The sequence below is a fragment of the Empidonax traillii genome, unplaced genomic scaffold, assembly GCF_003031625.1.
Source record: "Empidonax traillii isolate 1590-97213 ecotype Southwest subspecies unplaced genomic scaffold, ASM303162v1 scaffold508:size451158, whole genome shotgun sequence".
Lineage (NCBI taxonomy): Eukaryota > Metazoa > Chordata > Aves > Passeriformes > Tyrannidae > Empidonax > Empidonax traillii.
Window position 1 is genome coordinate 63,631 of NW_020955701.1, and position 21,161 is coordinate 84,791.

Here is a 21,161-nt window from a genome sequence, read left to right on the forward strand (position 1 = left end):
CTTTCTGTTGGTTTTGTTTCTTTGTGGTGTCATGAACATTGTTAGATGATTAATATACAAGAGGAGGAGGGATTGATCCAATACTATCCAAGTTAACCAAATAAACTCCGTGATAACAAGCCTCAGCTGATAGATTCGTCATTACCGTCCATAAACTGTGCTTCTAAATCACCTGCACTGCTTTGAAAATTTCATACTGAAATATTGAAGATTCCTACAAAAGACTCCTCTATTATGATGGACCGAACAATAACAAAGCATACTAAAATATATGTAAAAATAAAATAGTCCATAGTAAAGTAAGCCAGAGAAAAAGCATATTTCCAACAAATGTGCCAGTTATTAAAGAAATTTCAAATGTTTTCATTCTTCTGAATCTTGTTCATCAAAATAAACTTAGTACGTTGTCCTCTTCATTTCTCTGTTCATAAAACATATGTGCCACTGTACAAGTTTTCACTGTACATAACAGTACAATTTTCAACCTTTGACCTATGAATTCATGAGTGTCAGCAGAAAGCACGTTTCTAGATTCCACTTCAAATTATCTTAGCTCAATAACAAACATACTCTCACACATCAGAATTCCTCACTGTTTTGAACAGCAACGAAGACAAAATATACCAGTGATTTCACCACCAGACCAACCATATTATGTCATGAATGCTGAAAAATTGTATTTTCCTTGACCTTTCAAGTGCAAATCCAAAATGTGTGTGAAACACACATCTCGAAAATGTGATTTTATTTTTTTCTCCTAAAGCATGAAAAAACCATAAAGTATCTATTTATTTAATTTCCCTTACAGCCTATCTAAAGATACCAGCATATACTCAGTATTAACTGAACAGAGATTTCTGCTCAACCACATAGCTATGCCTACACTGATATTCACCAGTTGCAGGAGGAGCTGGGATTTGAAAACAGTGCAAGAAGCATGAAGCTCGACATACCTCCTTCCCCTAATCAGCTTTTTAAATACCCTAAAACCACAGTATACCTTCAGGGAAAGAGTATTTGTCCAGCCCCACAGGCATATTGCGTACTAAAAAAAAAAAAAAAAAAGTGTTCTTCAGAAGCAGCCACAAGAGCCAGGGGTGATTGCTACCAGTTATACTCAGGTCAACCAACCTGAAAAATTTTGCCAGCACTGGAGGCACCTAAAGCTATATTTTTTACCATCAGTAAGTTAATTTGATTTATATTTATGCCATCTTCCTTGAAAGAAAAATAAACCTCTCAGTACAGAGCCTTTTCTGAAGCACCTTCACTTCAGCATTAAATCACTTGGCTGTTATTAATTGAGTCACACTAAGGCAAATGAGGACTTTACCAATAAAATCTATGAATATCTTGTTCCTCATCTCTGATTTTTTGAATCTAAACAAAGAAATAAAATCACTGGTTTCTTTAATTGTTATCGGCCTTTTGTCATATTTTGCAGTAACGTTTAGCTGCTTGCAGTCTCAGGGGATGAATGTATTCCAACATTGTATGTTTTAAAATTCAATGTAATTTAAAAGTGCTAATACAGTCTTTATAATAAATTAAGACCATTCTGTATATGCATTAGTTTTTATTAATTCTGTGTTTATTAGGTGTTAGTTAAATCCAATTTGCCAACTGATTTTAAAGTAAATACCTTTCTATAGTCTTGAGGAATTAATTGTCTTTTGCAACAATAGCAAAACCCTGTGACCAAGAGAACCTTTCTAATTATTTCAATTCAAACACCTTCCACTGTGGGAGGCAATTTGACTGCAGTCTGGGAGTTACATCACTACAAGTGTCCAAAGATATCACTTTAATACACACTCAGAAGTGAACAAATGCTGTTTCTACAAGGTGTCATTCCCACTGAGAGCGGACTGGCAGGCAAGTCTCTGTGTCCCTGTAATTCCATTCTTCCTCAGGGAACAATTTTTGCCATAGAAGTTTTATTTCCATTGAACAATTTTAACTTCCCTTAAAGAGAGAAGCCTTTTCTCGCTTCAGGATAAACAGAATTTTAAAGATTCAGGACTGAAGTTTAACAGTTTCCATGCATTGTCCAATACCTTCAGCCTTACTACGTTACATTCCTGACAGTCAATTTATCTCACTGCAGTGTATTCACTACATCTTTCTATCTCCCAGGTTGTCTTTTCACATAAGCCTAGGAAGTGGGGAAAAAGTAAAATGTGCTGGTGTGTAAGATACCCCTAGAGATGTACATTCCATACCCAATACAAGAAAGAGGCCAACATCTTTACATAGCATCATTTAGTAAAACAGTGATGGTCGAGAAAAATGCTGAATTCATTCCATAAATACAGTTATAACTCTGAAAAGAGAAGCATTAATAAAAACACTACTAAATATTTAGTGAATCCAGAGAAATCTCTCAAAAACCTATCATCACAGAATGTGGACAACAGTCTGAGTCAAAGATGTAAAGACATCCAAGCCTGAGATGCAAAGTACAGTTAGGTTTTCCCCTTCCTCTGTCTAACTGGGGGTCTGTTGTCTAATATGCTTCTCCTACGCTAGGGCCATCCTTCATGTAAAGCTGGCAGGCTACCCTGATTCACCAGTGTATAAAATGCTATGAAGCTGAAGCATTATGATTCTGACAGCACTGAAGCTACTGTATGTGCTTTCTGTCTGCTGAAACAGTTCCAAATCATCAATGAAATAACGGCAGCAACTACTCCAAACTTTCCAGAGAAGTCAATATGGGTCAAAGATGTCAAACCATCAAGCTGCACAGAAAGTTGGTCTGTGAACAGCTCTGAAAAGAACTATCACATCTGTCATTCTTCCTGTGTTATCTTTTTCTCGGTAAGATTATAAACTGCCAGGGCTGAGATTAACCCTTTCTGTAATCTGTCTACTGAGTCTGCTCCAGCTAATAATTTATGCATTAAAGACCTAAATATAATTTGTGTTATCATCTAAAAATCTGTTCCCATGCGTTGAAAATTGATAAAACTAGAACCATTTCATCCCTTAACACTCCCCATTCAGTGGTCCTAAATGCAGAGAGCCAGCTACTGTTGCCTAAAACAGCATTTCATTTTCTGTTTCATGATCCTGATCCACAATGAGCAGCCAAGCCTAATACTTAATACTTAGTTGAACAGAGTATTAAGCCAGAGAGTCCAAGATCAAGCATTATACTTGACCTTTTGAATTTTTTTCCAATCAATACTTCAGAAATTGATTTTCTCTTAGTCAGTATACCCAAATGGTTTCATTAAGCTGAAAGATTACATGACCTCCCAACAGGGAAAAGCCACCAGAACCTATTCTGTAGTCTGTATTATATAAATGCCCTAATCAGCAATCAGTGAGTATCTGAGAATCCCAAATACATCCCCCTTGATAATTATACAACAATCATACTAGCAGTGGTGTTCAGAAGAAATTGCAAACAGAGTATCAAACTGTCAAATTTTCAGACTTGGTTAAACGTCTGGCAGCAGAACATACATCTGGATTTGGGCTGCACCAAAGTGCAACCTCAGCCATTAACAGTTCATTGTAACAACCATGTCAGAATATTTCCTGATTCAAGGGCATTCAGGAACTTTGGTACACCTACAAGTTACTCCCTATGAAGTGACAAACGCCCCCAGTTGCACTTTTAACCCAGAACAAATGAGGGAACCACCTTACTGTGACTATTTGTCCCAGTCAGGCTGTAAATGCTTTACTCCTGAGAGCTGGTGAGGTTAAAAGGATAAGCCTCCAGGTCCTTTTCCCTGAGCAGCTTTTCCAGCCACTCTCCCCCCAGCCTGCTGCGGTGCATGGGGCTGTTGTGACCCAAGGGCAGGACCTGGCACTAATACTTCTGTAGTACCTGGGTCTTGGCATTGGTCTAATAAATGGAGAGTCCTGCTATTAGAATATCAGAGATCCTGTGGACATACATAAAATAAAATAAAAAGATAATTATAGGGTGCCTTGAGCCTTTAAGAAGTGTGCAAACAGCTTTCTGTTAGTGATGACGGTGAAAACGGTCTTAGTTTCAGATGACCAGACAATATTTTCTGTAATCTCTCACAAATACACATCTTTTGTACAAACTCTTGCTTTCCTGTTCTAATATCCAAGAAATCTCCAAGGCAATTCAATACCACAACCTTCTCCACAACTTTCAACCTCTCCTGACTGCTGCCTGTTCCAGAGTTACTACAAATCTAATCCTTGCAGAAACTTTCCCCTCTTACCTCAAATCCTGTCTGAAGGAGTTCCTTTCTAACCTTCTGCCCTAAACTTCCCCAGTTTCTCATTTACAAGAACCAAGCCTGTCATTAAAGCTGATTATAATTACAGCAATTTTGACCTTTGGGCTATAGAAGTAGGTCATATATTTACATTTCTGTTTTTACTACCAGAGGTCCTGCTTTTGCTGGCTTCCAAAAAACACCCTCTAGATCCAGTAGTCTCCTTTTTCCTATCCTTTTGCCTTCAGAGTATCTGGATTTTATGTTCTTCCACCCTAATTCCACAGTGACTGCAATGCAGCACCCCATTTATGCTTTGATTCCTCCTTGATTCCCTTTCAGTACAGCTGCTGGAGGCCACCATATGCCTGTTTTTTACCTCAATTAAGAAAATGAGGGTTTGAAGGGTGGGGTTGTTTTGGGTGCAGGCAAGGGGAAGGAGGAGAATGAAAAAGCAACTTCAGAAATCTCTACCCAAGACAACTAAACCAGTAAAAACCTGAGTAGAGGAAAGGAACATTAGAAACATTCCATGGTAAATTCACAACATTTTTTAAACTTGTATTTCTTTCAGTAAAATTAATTGTAGAAAATTCAAGTTAGGAATAGCCTGGTTAAAAAGAAAAAAATGTGAACTTTTTCAAGCAGCCCTCAGAATACCAAGCATAGAAAAATAATAAAAATAAATTTAGAAAGTGCAGTTTACCAAATGCTCAATCTCAGTGAATCATTAGGTAAAAGGAGGGAGGAAAAAAAACAACAACAAAAAATTTATTGCATGGCAACACTGAAGTGGTGGGAGTTTTATCTGACAGAGAAGAAATAAGAGAAGGAATATTAGCCATTCTGTGCCCTAAATCAAAGCTATTTGGTATTGAATTTTTTTAATTCATTCAAAACACATTTGTCTGATTCTAAAACTATGTAAGATCCTAGATATGAAAACAGGCATATAACCAGAATCCCAGATTGGTTTCAGTTGGAAGAGACCTTAAAGACCATCTCATTCCAAACCTCTGACACAGGCAGGGACACTTTACATTATCCCAGGTTGCTCCAAGCCCCGTCCAACCTGGCCTTGGACACTTCCAGGGATGGGGCAGCCACAGCTTCTCTGGGCAACCTATGCCAGGGCCTCACCACCTGATCTTTACTCTGTAAGTACTGTTTAGATCAACTCCAAAATGGAAAGCTCCCATCAAGTTCCATATAGCTTCAGTAAATAATGACATATCCATAAATGATGAAATGCCTCCTTAGTAAGAGCAGTAATCCTCCTTGCCCCAACTCCACTACAACTCTTCTCCTGAGCACCTTATTTAACACAAAAATCTGTTCCTTTCATCCTCAGCACAACCCTACACTCAGCACATGCACTTCAGGCCCAGGGACAACAACCTGAGGAAATCCCAACGTCAGTCAAAACTCTAAAATATCGTTTATTGAAAATAACTGTGAGAAGCCCTTATGCTTTCACAGAATCAGTCAAATAGCAACTGCAGAAGCTTTTATCTGGATAAAAGACAAGCATATACCAGTGTCACACACAAAAAAAAATACCCCAAGACATTAAAAACTGACCAGAAATTAGACCATATTGTTCAGGTAGTAGGTAATGGTTGCTTTGTGGAAGCTTGTATATGTCCAGGAGGGAAAAGCAGGGAGAAACAGCACACAAACTGAGCCTTCCTGTCCTCCAGCAGGTCAACAATCCCACCCAACTGGGTGTTGGCCGCAAACTGACTGAGGGTTCACTTGATCCCCTCATCGAGGTGTCCAGCTGCTGGGTTGATGTAACTCCATTTCCCACCAGTCTCTGGCCTGGCCACCCAGGCAGATTTTACCCAGCAAAGAGTGCACTTGTCCAACCCATGAGCAGCCAGTTTGTCCAAGAAAACTGTGTGTCAAAGTCGAAAGTTTACTGAAATCCAGGTAAATCCACATTCACTCAGAGGGTCACATTCTCTTAGAAGGACTTCGGGTTGTCCAAGTAGGATCTGCCTTTCATGAACCCAAGTTGGCTGGGCCTGATGCCCTGGTCGTCCTGTATGTGCCAAGATGATCTGCTCCATGGCCTTTCCTGGCATTGGCATCAGGTGAAAAGGCCTTTAGTTTCCCAGATCCTCCTTCTTGCCCTTCTTGTAGTTGGCCATCACAACAGCCAACCTGCAGTCCCCTGGGAGCTCCCTGGTTAGCCAGGACTGCTGGTAAATTACGGAAAGTGGCTCAGTGGCATCTCTGCCTGCTTCCCCAGTACCCTTGGGTGGATCTCACATGACCCCATGAACCTGTGTCAGAAGCATCCATTATTGTTTCAGCTACTACTAACTGGGAATGACAAGTATCTTGATAAAAGTATTATTGTATTTCCCTTTTAATCTTTCTTCAGAGCAATAACATTTTGCAACAGTCTTCAAAAAAAAAAAAAAAAAAGGCAAAACACATCCCTTGTTTGTTATAGCAAAATTCCTGTATGTAAATATCAAATGGATGTTTAGCTACTTCTTTGTGCATTAGAAAGTGATATAACTTAGATTTATATATTGATTAATGGGAATAGCAGAGAGAAAAGAAAGCAGCTCAAGTCACAGAACGCCACTGTCACCAGGCTGTGATGAACCTAAAGGCTGATACCTTACAAACTGGTACCAGTACACTGACACACATACAGACTCACAGAAACTACCCACACTTGGGTGTCATGTGGATGAATATGCATGACTTAAATTGACATGACTTCCTATATTTTCACACTACTTAGCAGAAATGAACCTTGCAAACTAGACTTTTCATCAGTACCTGACGGACTCTTCTCAAGGTGGTGATAATCTCATTATCTTGTCCCTTTTCCCCATGGAATACTAATCCTGAACAACTGGACACAAAAGCTCACCTTTAGAATGTCAAATAAGTTATCTGCCTCAGTTCAAAGTTAATTAAGATGCAAATTGAAGGCACAACGCCAGAGCATAGCTCCCTAACCCTACATGAAAACAATCAACTGTATCAGGGATAGCTACTTGCAATAGAACATATTTCATGTCAGAATGTTTAGACTAACTGGTCTATACCTCTTGTGGTACCAGAGAATAGCAGGTTACGGGGGTACCTGCTACAAGACCCAGAGGCACATTTTGCACTGGGAGACGGGACACACACACACGAGATATGTGACCCACAAAATGGCATTTATTGAAACAAAAAGACAGCTTATATACAGGGGAACACAGAAGCTTCAGGAATAGGGGTAGGAACCGGCTAGGAACATCAAATTCTGAGGGTTACTGATATGGGGACTTGGAGGGATAGGCTATTGGGGTATGTCAGGTTACTTAGGGGGAAGGAAGAGCTAGGGGAACAATGGAAGAACTGTCCTGGGTGCACGGACAAGGGAATTTGCTGAGGGTGCAATGCTGCGGCCTTGTAGTTGAGCTGGTTCCCAGGCAGTTCTGCACAGCTGAAGTTGCTAAGAGACTTCGAGATAGATCTTTTCTTCTGAGCCTTCCTTGCAGCTTTTTCACATCTCTCTGCAGGCCTCCTCTGGTCCACCCCTGACACCAGAGCCAAGCAAATTTTAACTGTATGGTGTTTTCATGGCTTCTGACTCCAGAAGGCAGACTCCATTTAACAGACACATTTCTACTGCTTTTTCATCACATCAAATAATTCCCTTTTTTGGGGAAATAAAGAGAATGAGAGTCCAGTACAGCTGCCTGATGAATGTCAAACCTATTCCATTAAGTAAAAGTAATGGCAAAACTCAGGAGAGGCAGCAGTGCTTTATACTGAGTTCCCATTTATTCATTTCGTTTCAAAGCCAGCAGCAACTTCTATTTCCTACAGAGAGAGTCCAAGAGAACAGAATATTTACATTTCAGGTTTTATCAGTCTTCTAAAGACACTACCTACAGGACAGACAAGCATGTCTAACACACACTCACAAATTCTGTAAGACTTATGGTGCTCAAATTAAAAATCCGTAAATTGAATCAGTAAAAAATATGACAGAGGAATCACCCTGAACATCAGAAGTAAAACTACTCAAAGAGTGACTCTATATAGAAGATTTACTTCTGATTTACAAATTAGAGACAAACAGGGAGAGTAACTAATTCCATAGGCAACAGAAATCAGCAAAACATACTCCCAGTAACTGTAATGCCAAACTACAAAACTGATAAGTAAGTTCCTAATAATGACCTCTGACAGACATACCAAAACAGGTGCTGAAGCACACTGTTGCTCTGACATAGGCATCCATCCACATACACATCATATACAACTCACTGCTATGCCTATTCATTAGCACCCCTGGAAAGCATTTAAACAGTGTATCACTCCATATAATGAGGTGTAAAACTCTCTAGAATTTTAAAATCCTTTTTTCTTTGAGAACATGAGATGATCTCTAATAAATTCATAAATGCTTTCATACGTGATTTCTGCCTTTCCCGAAGGATAACAATGGAATGAATGGGAAGTGAAACAAAGTAGATTCCTTTGCTGCTGCTGGCTGCTTTTGCATCGAGCTGTGGCAAGTAAAATAAGGCAGCACTGACACAGGCGACGCTTCCAGGCAGCCTCTGACAAGGCAGCAGCGGCTGATGCCAAGCAAATCACGCAGAAAGCAAAAGACAAACACTAGCAAAGGGTGGCAGAGGCTGCAAACTTGTAAAGCACTAAAAGCATTTATTCTTTTTGGAACACATTCTCGGCACAGTGGGACATAAAGCATTTCATACATTTTTGCTGCAAGTGGCCTAAAGTAAAAAATACCAGAGAAGTGGCAGCCTAAGCAAAGAATACAAATGTACTAGAGAAACATTTCAAATAAAGACATAAAGTAGTCACCAAGCTTCCAGTAGCTGAGAGAAAAAGAAATAACAGAAGAAAGGTCACTGGCATACCTATTAAATTATATGCTGAACATTTAAGAGGCTAATTTTGCCAGATTTCAAAAGATCAGCCACCTTAATTTTTGGATGCAACTTGTTGTGTTAGTTCATGACATGACATGGGATTAAATATTCAAAAAGGGAGAAATATACCAATGGAGAATTCTCTCCCATCATGAAATTCTGCACATGAACTCAGTTAAGCCATTGGATTGAAAAAAACAACAACAATAACAAAACAAACCTGTGCTACAAAGAGTAGGGATTCTCTCTTTCTCAGTGTCCTGATATAATTTACAACTATCTATTTTAAGAAGCAAATCCAAGTTGGAAGTTTACCAGTCCTATTCCAATTCCCACCCTGTCAGTAATGGAAAATGACAGTAGGAGGTTGCTGCAACTCTCACTAGAGATTCATCACCAGCAGATCTGGACTTTGTGCAGACATGAATGACCCAAGCAGTAACTGTGATTGGAAACCTCTTCTAAACCTGGCTTTGAGTAAAATTTGGTTTTATCAAAATTGAGGAGCTCTGCAATACCAAGTCTGCAGTTGAACAATTAACAGAGCCTGGCATATTCACTCACTGTTTCTCTCATGTTGCTGTGTTTACGAAAGGGTGGGATATAAAAGCCCAGCCTTTACATGAACATGTGAATTATCGGCTCCCTTAAAATCTTTTGATTTGCAAATATCTGATACACAACTCCAAATGCCACGGTATTTATTTAAGGAGCAAAGATACCCAAGGACATTTCTAGCTTTCTTTTGGGAGCTGCTCTCATGCAGTGGTGTTCTGATCCAGCTCCAAGACTTTTATCCGTTTACAAATATCTCTATTCTAACAGCGTATTTCTACTTGACTTTAAATCGCACAGAGAAGAACATTGAAATTGCTATGTCAGATAAGAGCACTGGATCTCTTCCAGCTTTCTGTCTTGGAGTGGCAAGTACTGGGTATTTTAAAGGAAACTGCAAAGATCTTAAGACACAGCTCTTGTAAGACACAGCCATACAGCACCTTGTTTGCTGGGTTTTTTTTCCCTAACACCCATTAGTTACCTTCTTTTTTACACTGAAACATGAGATTTTTGTCTTTTATATTTTACTAACTACCCTATGTGAATTCTTTATGCACCAGGCACATCACCTTAGAAGGAATCCCACAAAAAAACATTGTGGGGTTCAATTGTCACAGTATAAACTAAACTGTACAGCTAAAATGAGACACATTGATGATGTAAAAAAAAACCAAACCAAACCAAAGAAAAACAAAAGGTATATTTTGTTTTCCCTGAAAAGTCCTTCTTTGCTACTTTTCCTGTGAATTTCAAAACTCGAAATAAATAACATCTTAGTATCACTCTATTTATGATTGTTAAGTATATTAGATTTATACATAGTTATCTTAAGAGTTGAGTTCTTCTTAGTCTTACATTGATAGAATAAAGCACATCCCCTTCCTAGGACCTTACGGTCTTACAAAGGAACATGGGAAACTGCTCAACCCACAGAAGTAGTAATCCTCACAGGAAGCATTTTTGTTGTGTCAATTATACTAGTACATGTCTACTCATGCTCTGGATTTCAATCCATTCAATCTGTCCAAATGATAAATAAATGATGACACAAACATATGCTGGAAGATCAAACCAGCAAGGCACGTGATTTCCCTGTGACACAGCCAGAAGATTCTTCTGTCACATATCTATGACAAAAGAGGATCCCTGTAAGAATGAATGGATGGAAATGCACCTCCTTCCTGCCTGTCGGCAAAATGTTGGGGTTTGAAACTGAGTTCATGTTTGTAAGTCTTGCTATTTTCTCCCAGTTCCTGTTACTGTTTAGGACAGAGAAATGAAGCTGGTGACTCACTCAGGCTCAGTTGTCCTGTGTCCCCCCTACATGGGCTGACCACAGTCTCTACTTGGTTATCAGCTGCAGTATTTCTTGCTTTCTAACCATTTCGGTATGCAACCAAGCTGCCACAGAAAAAGGTGCTTTTAAGCCTCTTACCTGCTTAGGAGACACAGAATTCTGGGTAAAAAGACTTACAAAATACGAAAATTCAACATGCCTACCCTACTATTGTTACAAGAAGGAGAAGAAAGGCTGAAAACTCCAGTTCCTCTCCATGTCAGCTTCCTCTCCTCCTCCCTGTGCCTGCAGCACCCTGCAGCATTTTGGTTCATCAGAAATGAACATTTTACAGATATTTATTGTTTTGCACTGTGATAAAGCAGGCAAACACCATGTATAATATTTGAGTCAATTTGTCATTTGTTTGTGTACTGTCCACTGGGCGAAAGACAAAGTTTTAATAAATAGTAGAGTATACTGTCACAGAATCCAAAACACACCTGCAGGAACCAAGATTATTTTTTTAATTAATTATATGGGAGTCTACTGCACTTCTGTGAATCACTCAAACATACTGTGGTTTGTTTGTATGTTTGTTTTTTTATTTAATGACACTTAATTTAAGACATTTTTCTTGGGTAGACATGAAAAAATAAGCTAATAAGTCATTTAAATCACATGTGGTTTCTTCAGAGCTCTGTTTGCCAGACACCCCAGTGGGAAAAGACAAAGAAGGCTGCCAAATACAGAATGGAATAGTCAAAACACACCTGCAATTATGCACATTTTGTATTTTTTTTCTTTTAAACCATAAAGTTCTAATCCATCATTACTGGGCATGGGCGAGTGACCTCTGCCTAAGCAGAAGCAGATTATGGGCTGGGTAACTAACCAAGACTGTCAGTGTAATTAAGATTCTGAGCCTTCTCAGGAACACCAGCTACAAAAGCTCCAATATCTAAAAACGCTGCAGCTTGCTTAATTGAAAAAGACTTGACTGAATTATTAAAAGCTACCAAAATCTGAAACTTTAAATGAAAAAGAGAACAAACATTTTTCGCAGGAAAATGGCAGAAAACAGCATTAGGCTGAAGCCAGGGAAGGAAGTGACTAAGCATGTAACTGCAACCATTTGGAATAAATCATTCCTATGCTAGTCACAGTGTGAATGAGCACAATTATGTGCTTCTGAACTTTGTTCATGTTTATCTCTTTCAGTTGCAAAATCTGCTCTACTGTCATGTCTAGTTTTTCTCTTCAGAATGTTACTAATGTTGTAAAATAGCACATCACTCTGACTGTTTTTGGATTGGAAATCACAGTCTCAGAATACCACACTGAAGTCCAAGCAGGAGTCCTAATAGAGGTAAGCTGGAATACTTTTTTTCTCTGTGGAGCTTTTTCATACATAAGCAAGTGAAAGGAGAGACTGAGACAATATAAGATAATTCAGCATTTGAAAAAGAAGTCTCTGTTTCTGTATTTGACAACTGTGCTGGCCTCACATGGAATTTTGCTATTAGGTCACTCTAGTAAAAAAAAAAATAAAAGCATCAAAATAAATTATAACCATAACAAGAAAAAAAATTAGAATAGACAAGTAATAATTTGTGTTGGAAGTCCAAGAAGGAAAAGATAGCTTAACTGATGGGAAAGATACATACTTGACAATAACTAGTGCCAGATAAAAAGCCAAGCAAGTCCTCTATTATGTTGATGAACCTATGAAATAATTAAATATCACTATCCCTCTCTCATAAGTGGAGATACGGAGACAAAAGGAAATTAGGGTAAAAGCTGAACTCTGGAAAGCAAGTTATAATGGTTTTATATATGAAGTGGACATCATGGGCTTCCTATCATAAAAGGATGGAGAGTTTTAACTACACATCAACATGTGACATTGAAAAAGTCTAGGGTTTGGTGGAAAATCTAAAGCTCTGTCAAAACACCCATATTGCTGACACTACCGCCATCTCATTACTCTTTAATCTAACATTACTGTTCCTGTTCCTATTAGTATGACCAGGCATGTTCAGAGCTCCCTCCTTTCCCTCTGGCCAGAACTGGACACTGTCAGGATTGTTTTCCCCAGGCTGCTGAGTCCAGGACTAGGCTGCACCTCTGCTTGGACTCAGTTCTGCAATGCCTCTAGACTAATGTCCCAACAACTGTAGAGTTCTTCATGAACAAATATTTCATTGAGATGCCCATGTTAATCTGGCTCCCCAGAAGTAAATTCATTACCTTTGTCACCTATCACAGTCTGCCACTGATGCGCAAGCAGAATTGTTATGGCAAGGCAGAAGTCCTCCAAGAGAACAAATCATTTGTCACAGACAAGCACATTTCACGGTGACACCTAAGGGTTTCTGAATACTCAGGATACATAAACTCCCTAAGGGCTGACAGTCAGACAATAGGCAGTCTTCCAGCAATGGCATCCTGGCCCATAAAAGACTGGGAAGCATTTGCAAAATAAATAAAATAAAGCGTGGGTTTATTCTAACCTAATCTCTAGCATCTTCACAGGGACTACAAGCAGAATCACAGAGGCCTCTACCACTGCCTTGCATTTCACACCTACACATCTGCAGGGCACTTATGGTGGGTACAGTTCATGCTCTGCAGGTTGAACGTAGCACTCCATGTAATTAATTTCTTTTACTTCAGTGATGATCACTTACCTTCTGCTGCTTCTACTCATATTCACCTTTCAGCAAGATGCTGGAGGATAAACCTGGATGGATCAACACTAAATCCACTGGAACAGAAGCACTGGCATCAATTGCAGAGAGCAAGTAAAATGATAGCTTTGCATCTCATGTCATGTCTTTGGAGAATGAGATTGAACCACAGGCTGCTTGCCCTCACACAGCTTCAAAATCACAGGGCAAAAAGTCAACTGGGGAACAGCAGAGTGTCCAATGCCTCATTAAGGATATGGGACGACAGGGTCTAGGAAGATCTGTCCACTGGATGTCACAAAGAAAGGTTTGTATGCAGCATTACCTCCCCCGGTAGAGGCCCCTGTGACCTATGCCCAATGCTCAGATTTAAAGCAAACTGTCCAGCTGGAAAGGCTTTGTTACCAAGCAGTGTGTAACTGTGTGTGAGGGAAGCAATAGCCTGCATGGCCCTGTGACCACGGCACTGAGATCCTCCGGGGACCCACTCTGACAGACGTGTCCTTGGTGTCCTCTGCCAGCAACCCAACAGTACAGAGGGCACTGACTCCTAGAAAGGGGGCACGGCTCCTGTTCTCCTTCAGCTTATCACAGAATGTGCAACACCAGGATCCTTTCACCCTCACGAAGGCGAGGGGAGGCCTTGCAAAGCTAATTATTTCCAGCAGAAGACTAAGGGGATACTTTCATTTACCCACCGCTCCCCTACCTCTTACCACCATGGTCCACTAGGACAGTACTGACCAGCTGCTGGAACAAGATCCTCTCTCCTCTTAATGCTCTTTCCCTGCTTCTTCAGAGCATTTTCTGTTGCCTTAATTTCCCTTACCCACATGTTCCTTGAACCTGGCTTTCCCACACTTCCCTTTCCTTCTGCCTGCCTTTGGCAAATCCTGCATCCTGAGTCTGTCTCTGTCTTCCCACGCTCTGATATTTACAATGGGAGTTATACACCCCAGCTCTAATCTGATCCTCATGGAACAGCAGGTTCATTTAATCACTGGCTCAAAATTGCAAACATATTTTATTAGACTTATCTCTCTTAACGATACAGTGATAGCACACCACAGTACCATTGAGAACAAGCTACTTCTGCTAACCCAGCTGATTCCTGGTTTCTTTACAGTGAAATAAAGTCAAGGGAAAGACACACGTTGTCACTTCATAAACCCCAAAAGTACACAGTGAGGCACTTGCTAACTACAGTTCCCCAGAGGGATGTGTGATTCACACAAAAAGGCACTCCCAGACCCCTCTGCCTGTGAGCAGAAAAATGCTCTATTCTGTCCTGGTCTAAATTACCAAGTCTGTGCATTACAAACATAATGCACTGTGTTTAGAAAAGTTCTTACAGCTTTCCTGAAAGGGTTTCTTTTAGGAATAATGGATTTTTTTCAGATTACTTCCTCTTTCCCCTGTCCTGAGGAAGCCTAATGTGAACCATGTGACAGAACAGAGAAAGGCTTCTGATTGATTTGGAAACTACTAGCACCTGGTTTCTTACACTTTGGGAAGTTTACACCCCTTCTCTGCCCCACTCACCCCCGTTCTAAGGAAGCTGATAGTTCTGTTGTCCCTCTTTTCAACACTTAGCAAATAGATGTCCCTGGCCATCACAGGTGCCTTCTCACAACCCTGAAAAATGCAAGATTTGCTGTTTCCCCTTTTCTCTGCAAAAATGTTTCAATTCCAAACTAGCCCTGAAGAGGAACAGGCTTTCACAGTCAATGTCACCTTTTGATTCACCATTTACTATTTTGGCTGCAGTTCACATTAAGCTTTCCATAGGGAAGTTGCAGCTAGGTACAGAGAACCAGGATGAATGGAAAAAGAAAATATGTTAAAATTTAACTAGATAAGAAAAAACAAAATCAAACATGAAATTAAATTGAAGCAAATTACTGTGAAATCAGATAGCAGGGAAATCCATCTAGAACAATTTCTACACAGAAAACCTATTGAAAGTTCAGTACCAAGAGAAAAATCTGGACCCTGGGATAGTGCATCATTTCCAAACAAGTTTGAATTTTTCCATCACGATGATGATGAAAACTAAATGTTCATCACAGGCTCTGCCCAACACATCTCTTTTCATCTGGATGAATGTTAAAGCATATCTAGCAATACATTTGCCAATATATTTTCTGATGTAAGCCACTCTTCCCCCCCAAAAAAAAACCAGACTGGAATGATCACAGCATCACAAAACTCAAAACTGCTCAAAAAGCATTTCAGGTTCTGTGGTATCTCAATCTATGGCTAAAGGTGAAATTCCAAAACACAGACTGTGTTCACGAGTACAGAAATAAAGGAAATAATTTTCTTAAAAGTTTCTGCTTTGCAGAATTGGCTAAAACATCATTTTCATGGGCAGAAGAGAAAGGATAACACTGTTTCTGAGCACTACTTTTCAATCTGCACGAGGTTATTGAGACTTCTGTCACTTGTACCTTTTCTCTCCTTTCCCTGACTGGACTTAAACTCTTACCAAGGTGTTAACAAACTCCTGGATTTTGGGCACTCAGAAGTTATGGTATTAGTTCTAATGGAAACCAGCTAATCCTTAAGAGAAGCTAACCAGTTGGGCTTCAAGTTCTTTTCTCCTGGTTACATGAGTCAATGGGTGATGCAACAGAGCTGAACTGATATACAAGGTGTAGTTGATAAAAGGAAAAGGTATCCTCTTTTCTAAAATGCAGCTTTAACACACTTCATTGTTTATAATACGGCCAGACTGGTCTGAAATTTTATATGAAATGTTTCAGACTGGGAGAAGCTATATTTCCCCAACTGGAAGAGAACCCATTCTGCTGTATGAAGATACAGAAATGTAATTTAAAAAAACTGTTTATCAGACACTGGCACTTTTCCTTCTTATGTAATTCAAAAAGGATCTCAGTAAAGAAAATTGAATTTGGCAATCCATTAACATAGATTTGATGGTCTCTCTCTGTTCATCTCTTGATGTCTCACCCCTTTCAGAAAATGAAAATAACTCTTGGTAAAAGAGTTGCTGTTCCCTCTTATTAGTATATTGGCAATTATTAAAACCCTGGGAAAGCTGCTGAAGCTCTGCTGACTCATGGTGGCCAAGAAGGTACTTGTTAACTCCACAACCAATATGCAGGTGAGAAGTAGAAAAAAACCAGAATAGGCAAAGTTTGGGAAGAAGGTTGAGTGCAAGCTGGTGTATTAAGTAGCACCAATTCTTCAGGAGAAAGTATTTGAATGCTATCTGAAGCTTTAAATGCTGAGTATGAACCAGGTGAAGATTCAGACCTAACTTCATGCCATCTAAGTTTATGAACCTAAAAGAGTCATTTCAATAAAGAGTTTACCTCTTACAGGTATCTGTTGTCAATAGAGTAAGAGCAGCAGTTACAAGAGGCAAATTGACTTACCAAAGGTCTGAACTGTCTCCTTCCTGCTCCATCAAGCATAGAGAGACACCAAGGCAGTGATGGAAAGCCTACACCAGCACACCAGGGCTGGCACGTGACACTGCTGTCAGCAGAACAGCTCCTCAGACTAACATAGCTCCCAGGGCAGCCTTCAATTTGTCGCTGGCTCCTCGACCCTACAGATCAGACTGAAGAGCCAGAACAAGCTGCAGCAGAGAATGGGAGATGGTGACACTGACAGAGATCAGTGGAGGAATTAACCCTTTCCCACACCACAAATCAGACCCAAAGGAAAGAATTTCCACAGAATTTGTCCTGATGCGGGAATGTATTTCTGACGTGAAAGGTGCTCACAGATGCTAGTTAGGAGTGACCATGCTCCTAATTTAGGCAATTCAGTTTGAAGCCCTAACACTAATAGGATTACTATAAACCTGCAGTCATGCACAGACTAAGTACTAAGCACAGCTGGCATTTCAATACCTGGAAATTTTGGGGTTTCACCTCATTTTAAGTTATTCTATGCCCACAGCAGTGACTAATAAGAGAAAAGTCAAAGCACATTATTCCAAGGGGTAAGCATTCTGCCTCAGAAAGGAAAAGTGGTTCTCAACACTGTCTGGGTGCATCTGAGGACTGCACACTGTACTCCTCCCTTAAGGAGCAGCACACTTCTCCACAGGCTCCAGCCCATTCTTGCACAACAAAGAGCCATGATTTTCCACTTCCCCACTATTATCTTTGATCGCGTATTTCTTGGTGAAGGAAGACTGCCAGCATGGTGCGTTTACTGTACCACCATCTTACCTTTGCTCTGCCCAGATAAGAGGATATGTTCTTTCCCTACAGCATGCAAGAAAGAATGGAAGGCTCAGGAAAGACAATGCAGTTATTTATGTGATATATGAGGACTGTCCAGCATCACACATCTAAAAAAACTCAGCATATTTTTCCTCCACCTAAAATCCTGTCCCTGTCCCAAATTACAGTAAGAACAATTCACCTCATTAAGGTACTACACCAAGCTGCTTAGTTATTATATTGTAAGGATTAGGGAAGCCTGTGGTTGGAGTGTTAGTGTTGTGGAACAAACTGACTATAAGTTGGGAAATGAATGAGCACAGTACTCTCTTCTAACCTCCTGGCAGCGTGCCTTTTAACAGAGAAGAAAAAGCAAAAAGGCAAAATGTCAGCTCCAAAACATTTTTCATGTTGTAAAATATAGTGTCCATGCCAAAACACTTGATAAGAGACACACAGATGGGGCTGATACTTCACTAAAAAATAGTGAGTGACTGCAAAAAGGTTATGTGAACACATATCTAATGCAGCAGGAAAAAAAAAATCCTTAGGACCAAAATTTGCATCCATGTCCTACAAATGCCATATCAGCCCTTCAGACCGAAGTCTCAGCAGCTCACTGCTGCTAAGTTCAAGGATGCAGAGCAGTTTTCACAGACAGCCAGAGAGTCTGAGCGGATTCGGCTATTCCGACACACCTCGATGTTTAGACCGCAGCTGACCATTCCGCCGGTCGCAGTGACTCGGAGCAATCCCTGCTTTCCCGGGAGTGCTCGCTCATTTGCAAGGGAAAGGCAGGGTCTGCACATGCCCGCGGTATTCCTGCCGCTGGGGGCAGTTTTACATAAGGCAGCGCCCGCCGCCAGCCCGGCGACAGTCGGACGGAGCTCTCGGCAGGAGAGAGCGGGACTGCACGGAGCGGGATCCTGGCGCAAGCTCATCCCACCTCCTGCGCTTCCAGAGCAGCTGCCCAGCCGGATCGGGAGCTCAGGGAGGAAACTACTGGGCTATGGAATACAGATGTGTGAATTCAGATAGCTAAAAGGTGCTCGGAGAAGGAATCTAGCATGCTTTCCTATAAAGCAACATTTTAAAAGCCAGGTTCCTAACTATAAAGATGCAAAAACGTAATATCCATGAAGATCCTATCACCTAAGAAGAATTTGACATTTTGCTGCGAATGCTGCGTTGGGATTGATTTATTCTTGGAGTGTTCTGCACGGCTGGCAAAGAATAATGTTTCAAAATCGGTCCTTCTCCCAAGGGGTCCAATTTTTCTTCCTGGGTGTCAGCGAGCCCTGACTCACTCCAGTGCAGCTGACAGGGGCTGCCATGCTTGTGGCACACTAAGCAAAGAACAAAAGACCTAAGGACGACCTTTGAACAACACAAAGGATGGGTATGTTTTTCATGTTATCTTTTTAATTTATAGTTCATAGTTACTGCATAGCCTGTGCTTTAATTACTCCATAGACTTACCTTGATGTGATTTGTTATTATACTTAAATGGCTTAGGTATTACACCTTTTACCCACCTGTTTCTCAGTATTTATATCAAGGTATTCTTAAAAAAAAAAAAAAAAAAAAAAAAAAAAAAAAAAAACGCTGATAAAAAAAGAAAAGTCAATGTGAAAATCAGTTGAGTCTGGCTAGGGCTTTTTAAATGATTGTTGAAGTAAAAGATTTTAGCATGATTGAAAGAAATGACTGATGTGTGGGGGGATAACTTTTCTAAGTTGTTTTTATTTCCAGGTTTCAATGTAATTAGGCTACTGAGCGGATCAGCTGTAGCTCTGGTAATAGCCCCTACTGTATTACTGACAATGCTTTCTTCTGCTGAACGAGGATGCCCTAAGGGCTGTAGGTGTGAAGGCAAAATGGTTTATTGTGAATCTCAGAAATTGCAGGAGATTCCCTCAAGTATATCTGCTGGTTGTTTAGGTTTGTCCCTTCGATATAACAGCCTCCAAAAACTAAAATACAATCAATTTAAAGGTCTTAATCAACTCACCTGGCTCTATTTAGACCATAACCACATCAGCAATATTGACGAAAATGCTTTCAGTGGAATACGCAGACTAAAAGAGTTGATCTTGAGTTCCAACAGAATCTCCTATTTTCTTAATAATACCTTCAGACCTGTGACAAATCTCCGGAATTTGGATCTGTCATACAATCAGCTGCAGTCTCTGGGATCTGAACAGTTCAGGGGCTTAAGGAAGCTGCTGAGTTTACATTTGCGGTCCAATTCCCTAAGAACCATCCCTGTTCGAATATTTCAAGATTGTAGGAACCTCGAACTGTTGGACCTGGGTTATAATCGCATTCGAAGTTTAGCAAGGAATGTCTTTGCAGGTATGATCAGACTGAAAGAGCTTCACCTGGAGCACAATCAATTTTCTAAGCTCAACTTGGCACTTTTTCCAAGGCTAGTCAGCCTTCAGAATCTTTATTTACAGTGGAATAAAATCAGTGTGATAGGACAAACCATGTCCTGGACCTGGAGCTCATTACAAAGACTTGATTTATCTGGCAATGAAATAGAAGCTTTCAGTGGACCTAGTGTTTTTCAGTGTGTGCCCAATTTACAGCGCCTCAACCTGGATTCAAACAAGCTCACATTTATTGGTCAAGAAATTTTGGATTCTTGGATATCCCTCAATGACATCAGCCTTGCCGGGAACATATGGGAATGCAGCAGAAACATTTGTTCCCTGGTAAACTGGCTTAAAAGTTTTAGAGGGCTGAGGGAAAACACGATTATTTGTGCCAGCCCCAAAGAGCTGCAAGGGGTGAATGTTATTGATGCAGTGAAAAACTACAGCATCTGTGGCAAAAGTACCACAGAAAGGTTTGAACTAGCCCGAGCTCTCCCAAAGCCAACGTTTAAACCAAAACTCACCAGGCCTAAACACGACAGCAAGCCCCCTCTGCCCCCGACTATTGGAGCCACTGAATCGAGCTCCGAGCCCGAGCACGACACAGAACACATCTCCTTCCATAAAATCATAGCAGGCAGTGTGGCTCTTTTCCTGTCTGTGCTTGTGATCCTGCTGGTGATCTATGTGTCATGGAAGCGGTACCCTGCTAGTATGAAGCAGCTGCAGCAGCGCTCGCTCATGCGAAGGCACAGGAAAAAGAAAAGACAGTCACTGAAGCAAATGACTCCAAGCACACAGGAATTTTATGTAGATTACAAACCTACCAACACTGAAACCAGTGAGATGCTGCTGAACGGAACAGGACCCTGCACGTATAACAAATCAGGCTCCAGGGAATGCGAGGTATGAACCATTGTGATAAAAGAG

At 40.5% G+C, this 21,161-nt stretch overlaps 2 protein-coding genes across 3 annotated transcripts in view; one reads left to right on the plus strand and one right to left on the minus strand.

The window, feature by feature from the left end:
- The window catches only part of CTNNA3 (catenin alpha 3), a 245,727-nt gene that overhangs the window by 41,141 nt on the left and 183,425 nt on the right, over positions 1–21,161 (minus strand). The gene's annotated exons all lie outside the window — the stretch shown is intronic.
- LRRTM3 (leucine rich repeat transmembrane neuronal 3) overlaps positions 18,740–21,161 on the plus strand; it is a 75,269-nt gene continuing 72,847 nt past the window's right edge. Inside the window, exons 1-2 of one of the 2 annotated variants that reach the window (XM_027896665.1) lie at positions 18,740–19,252; positions 19,606–21,137. In XM_027896665.1, coding sequence (XP_027752466.1) covers positions 19,249–19,252; positions 19,606–21,137 — 1,536 coding nt within the window. In that variant the 5' untranslated portion in view covers positions 18,740–19,248. Of the gene's footprint in view, positions 19,253–19,465; positions 21,138–21,161 lie in introns of those variants that run through there. The other variant, XM_027896664.1, reaches the window with a different exon arrangement.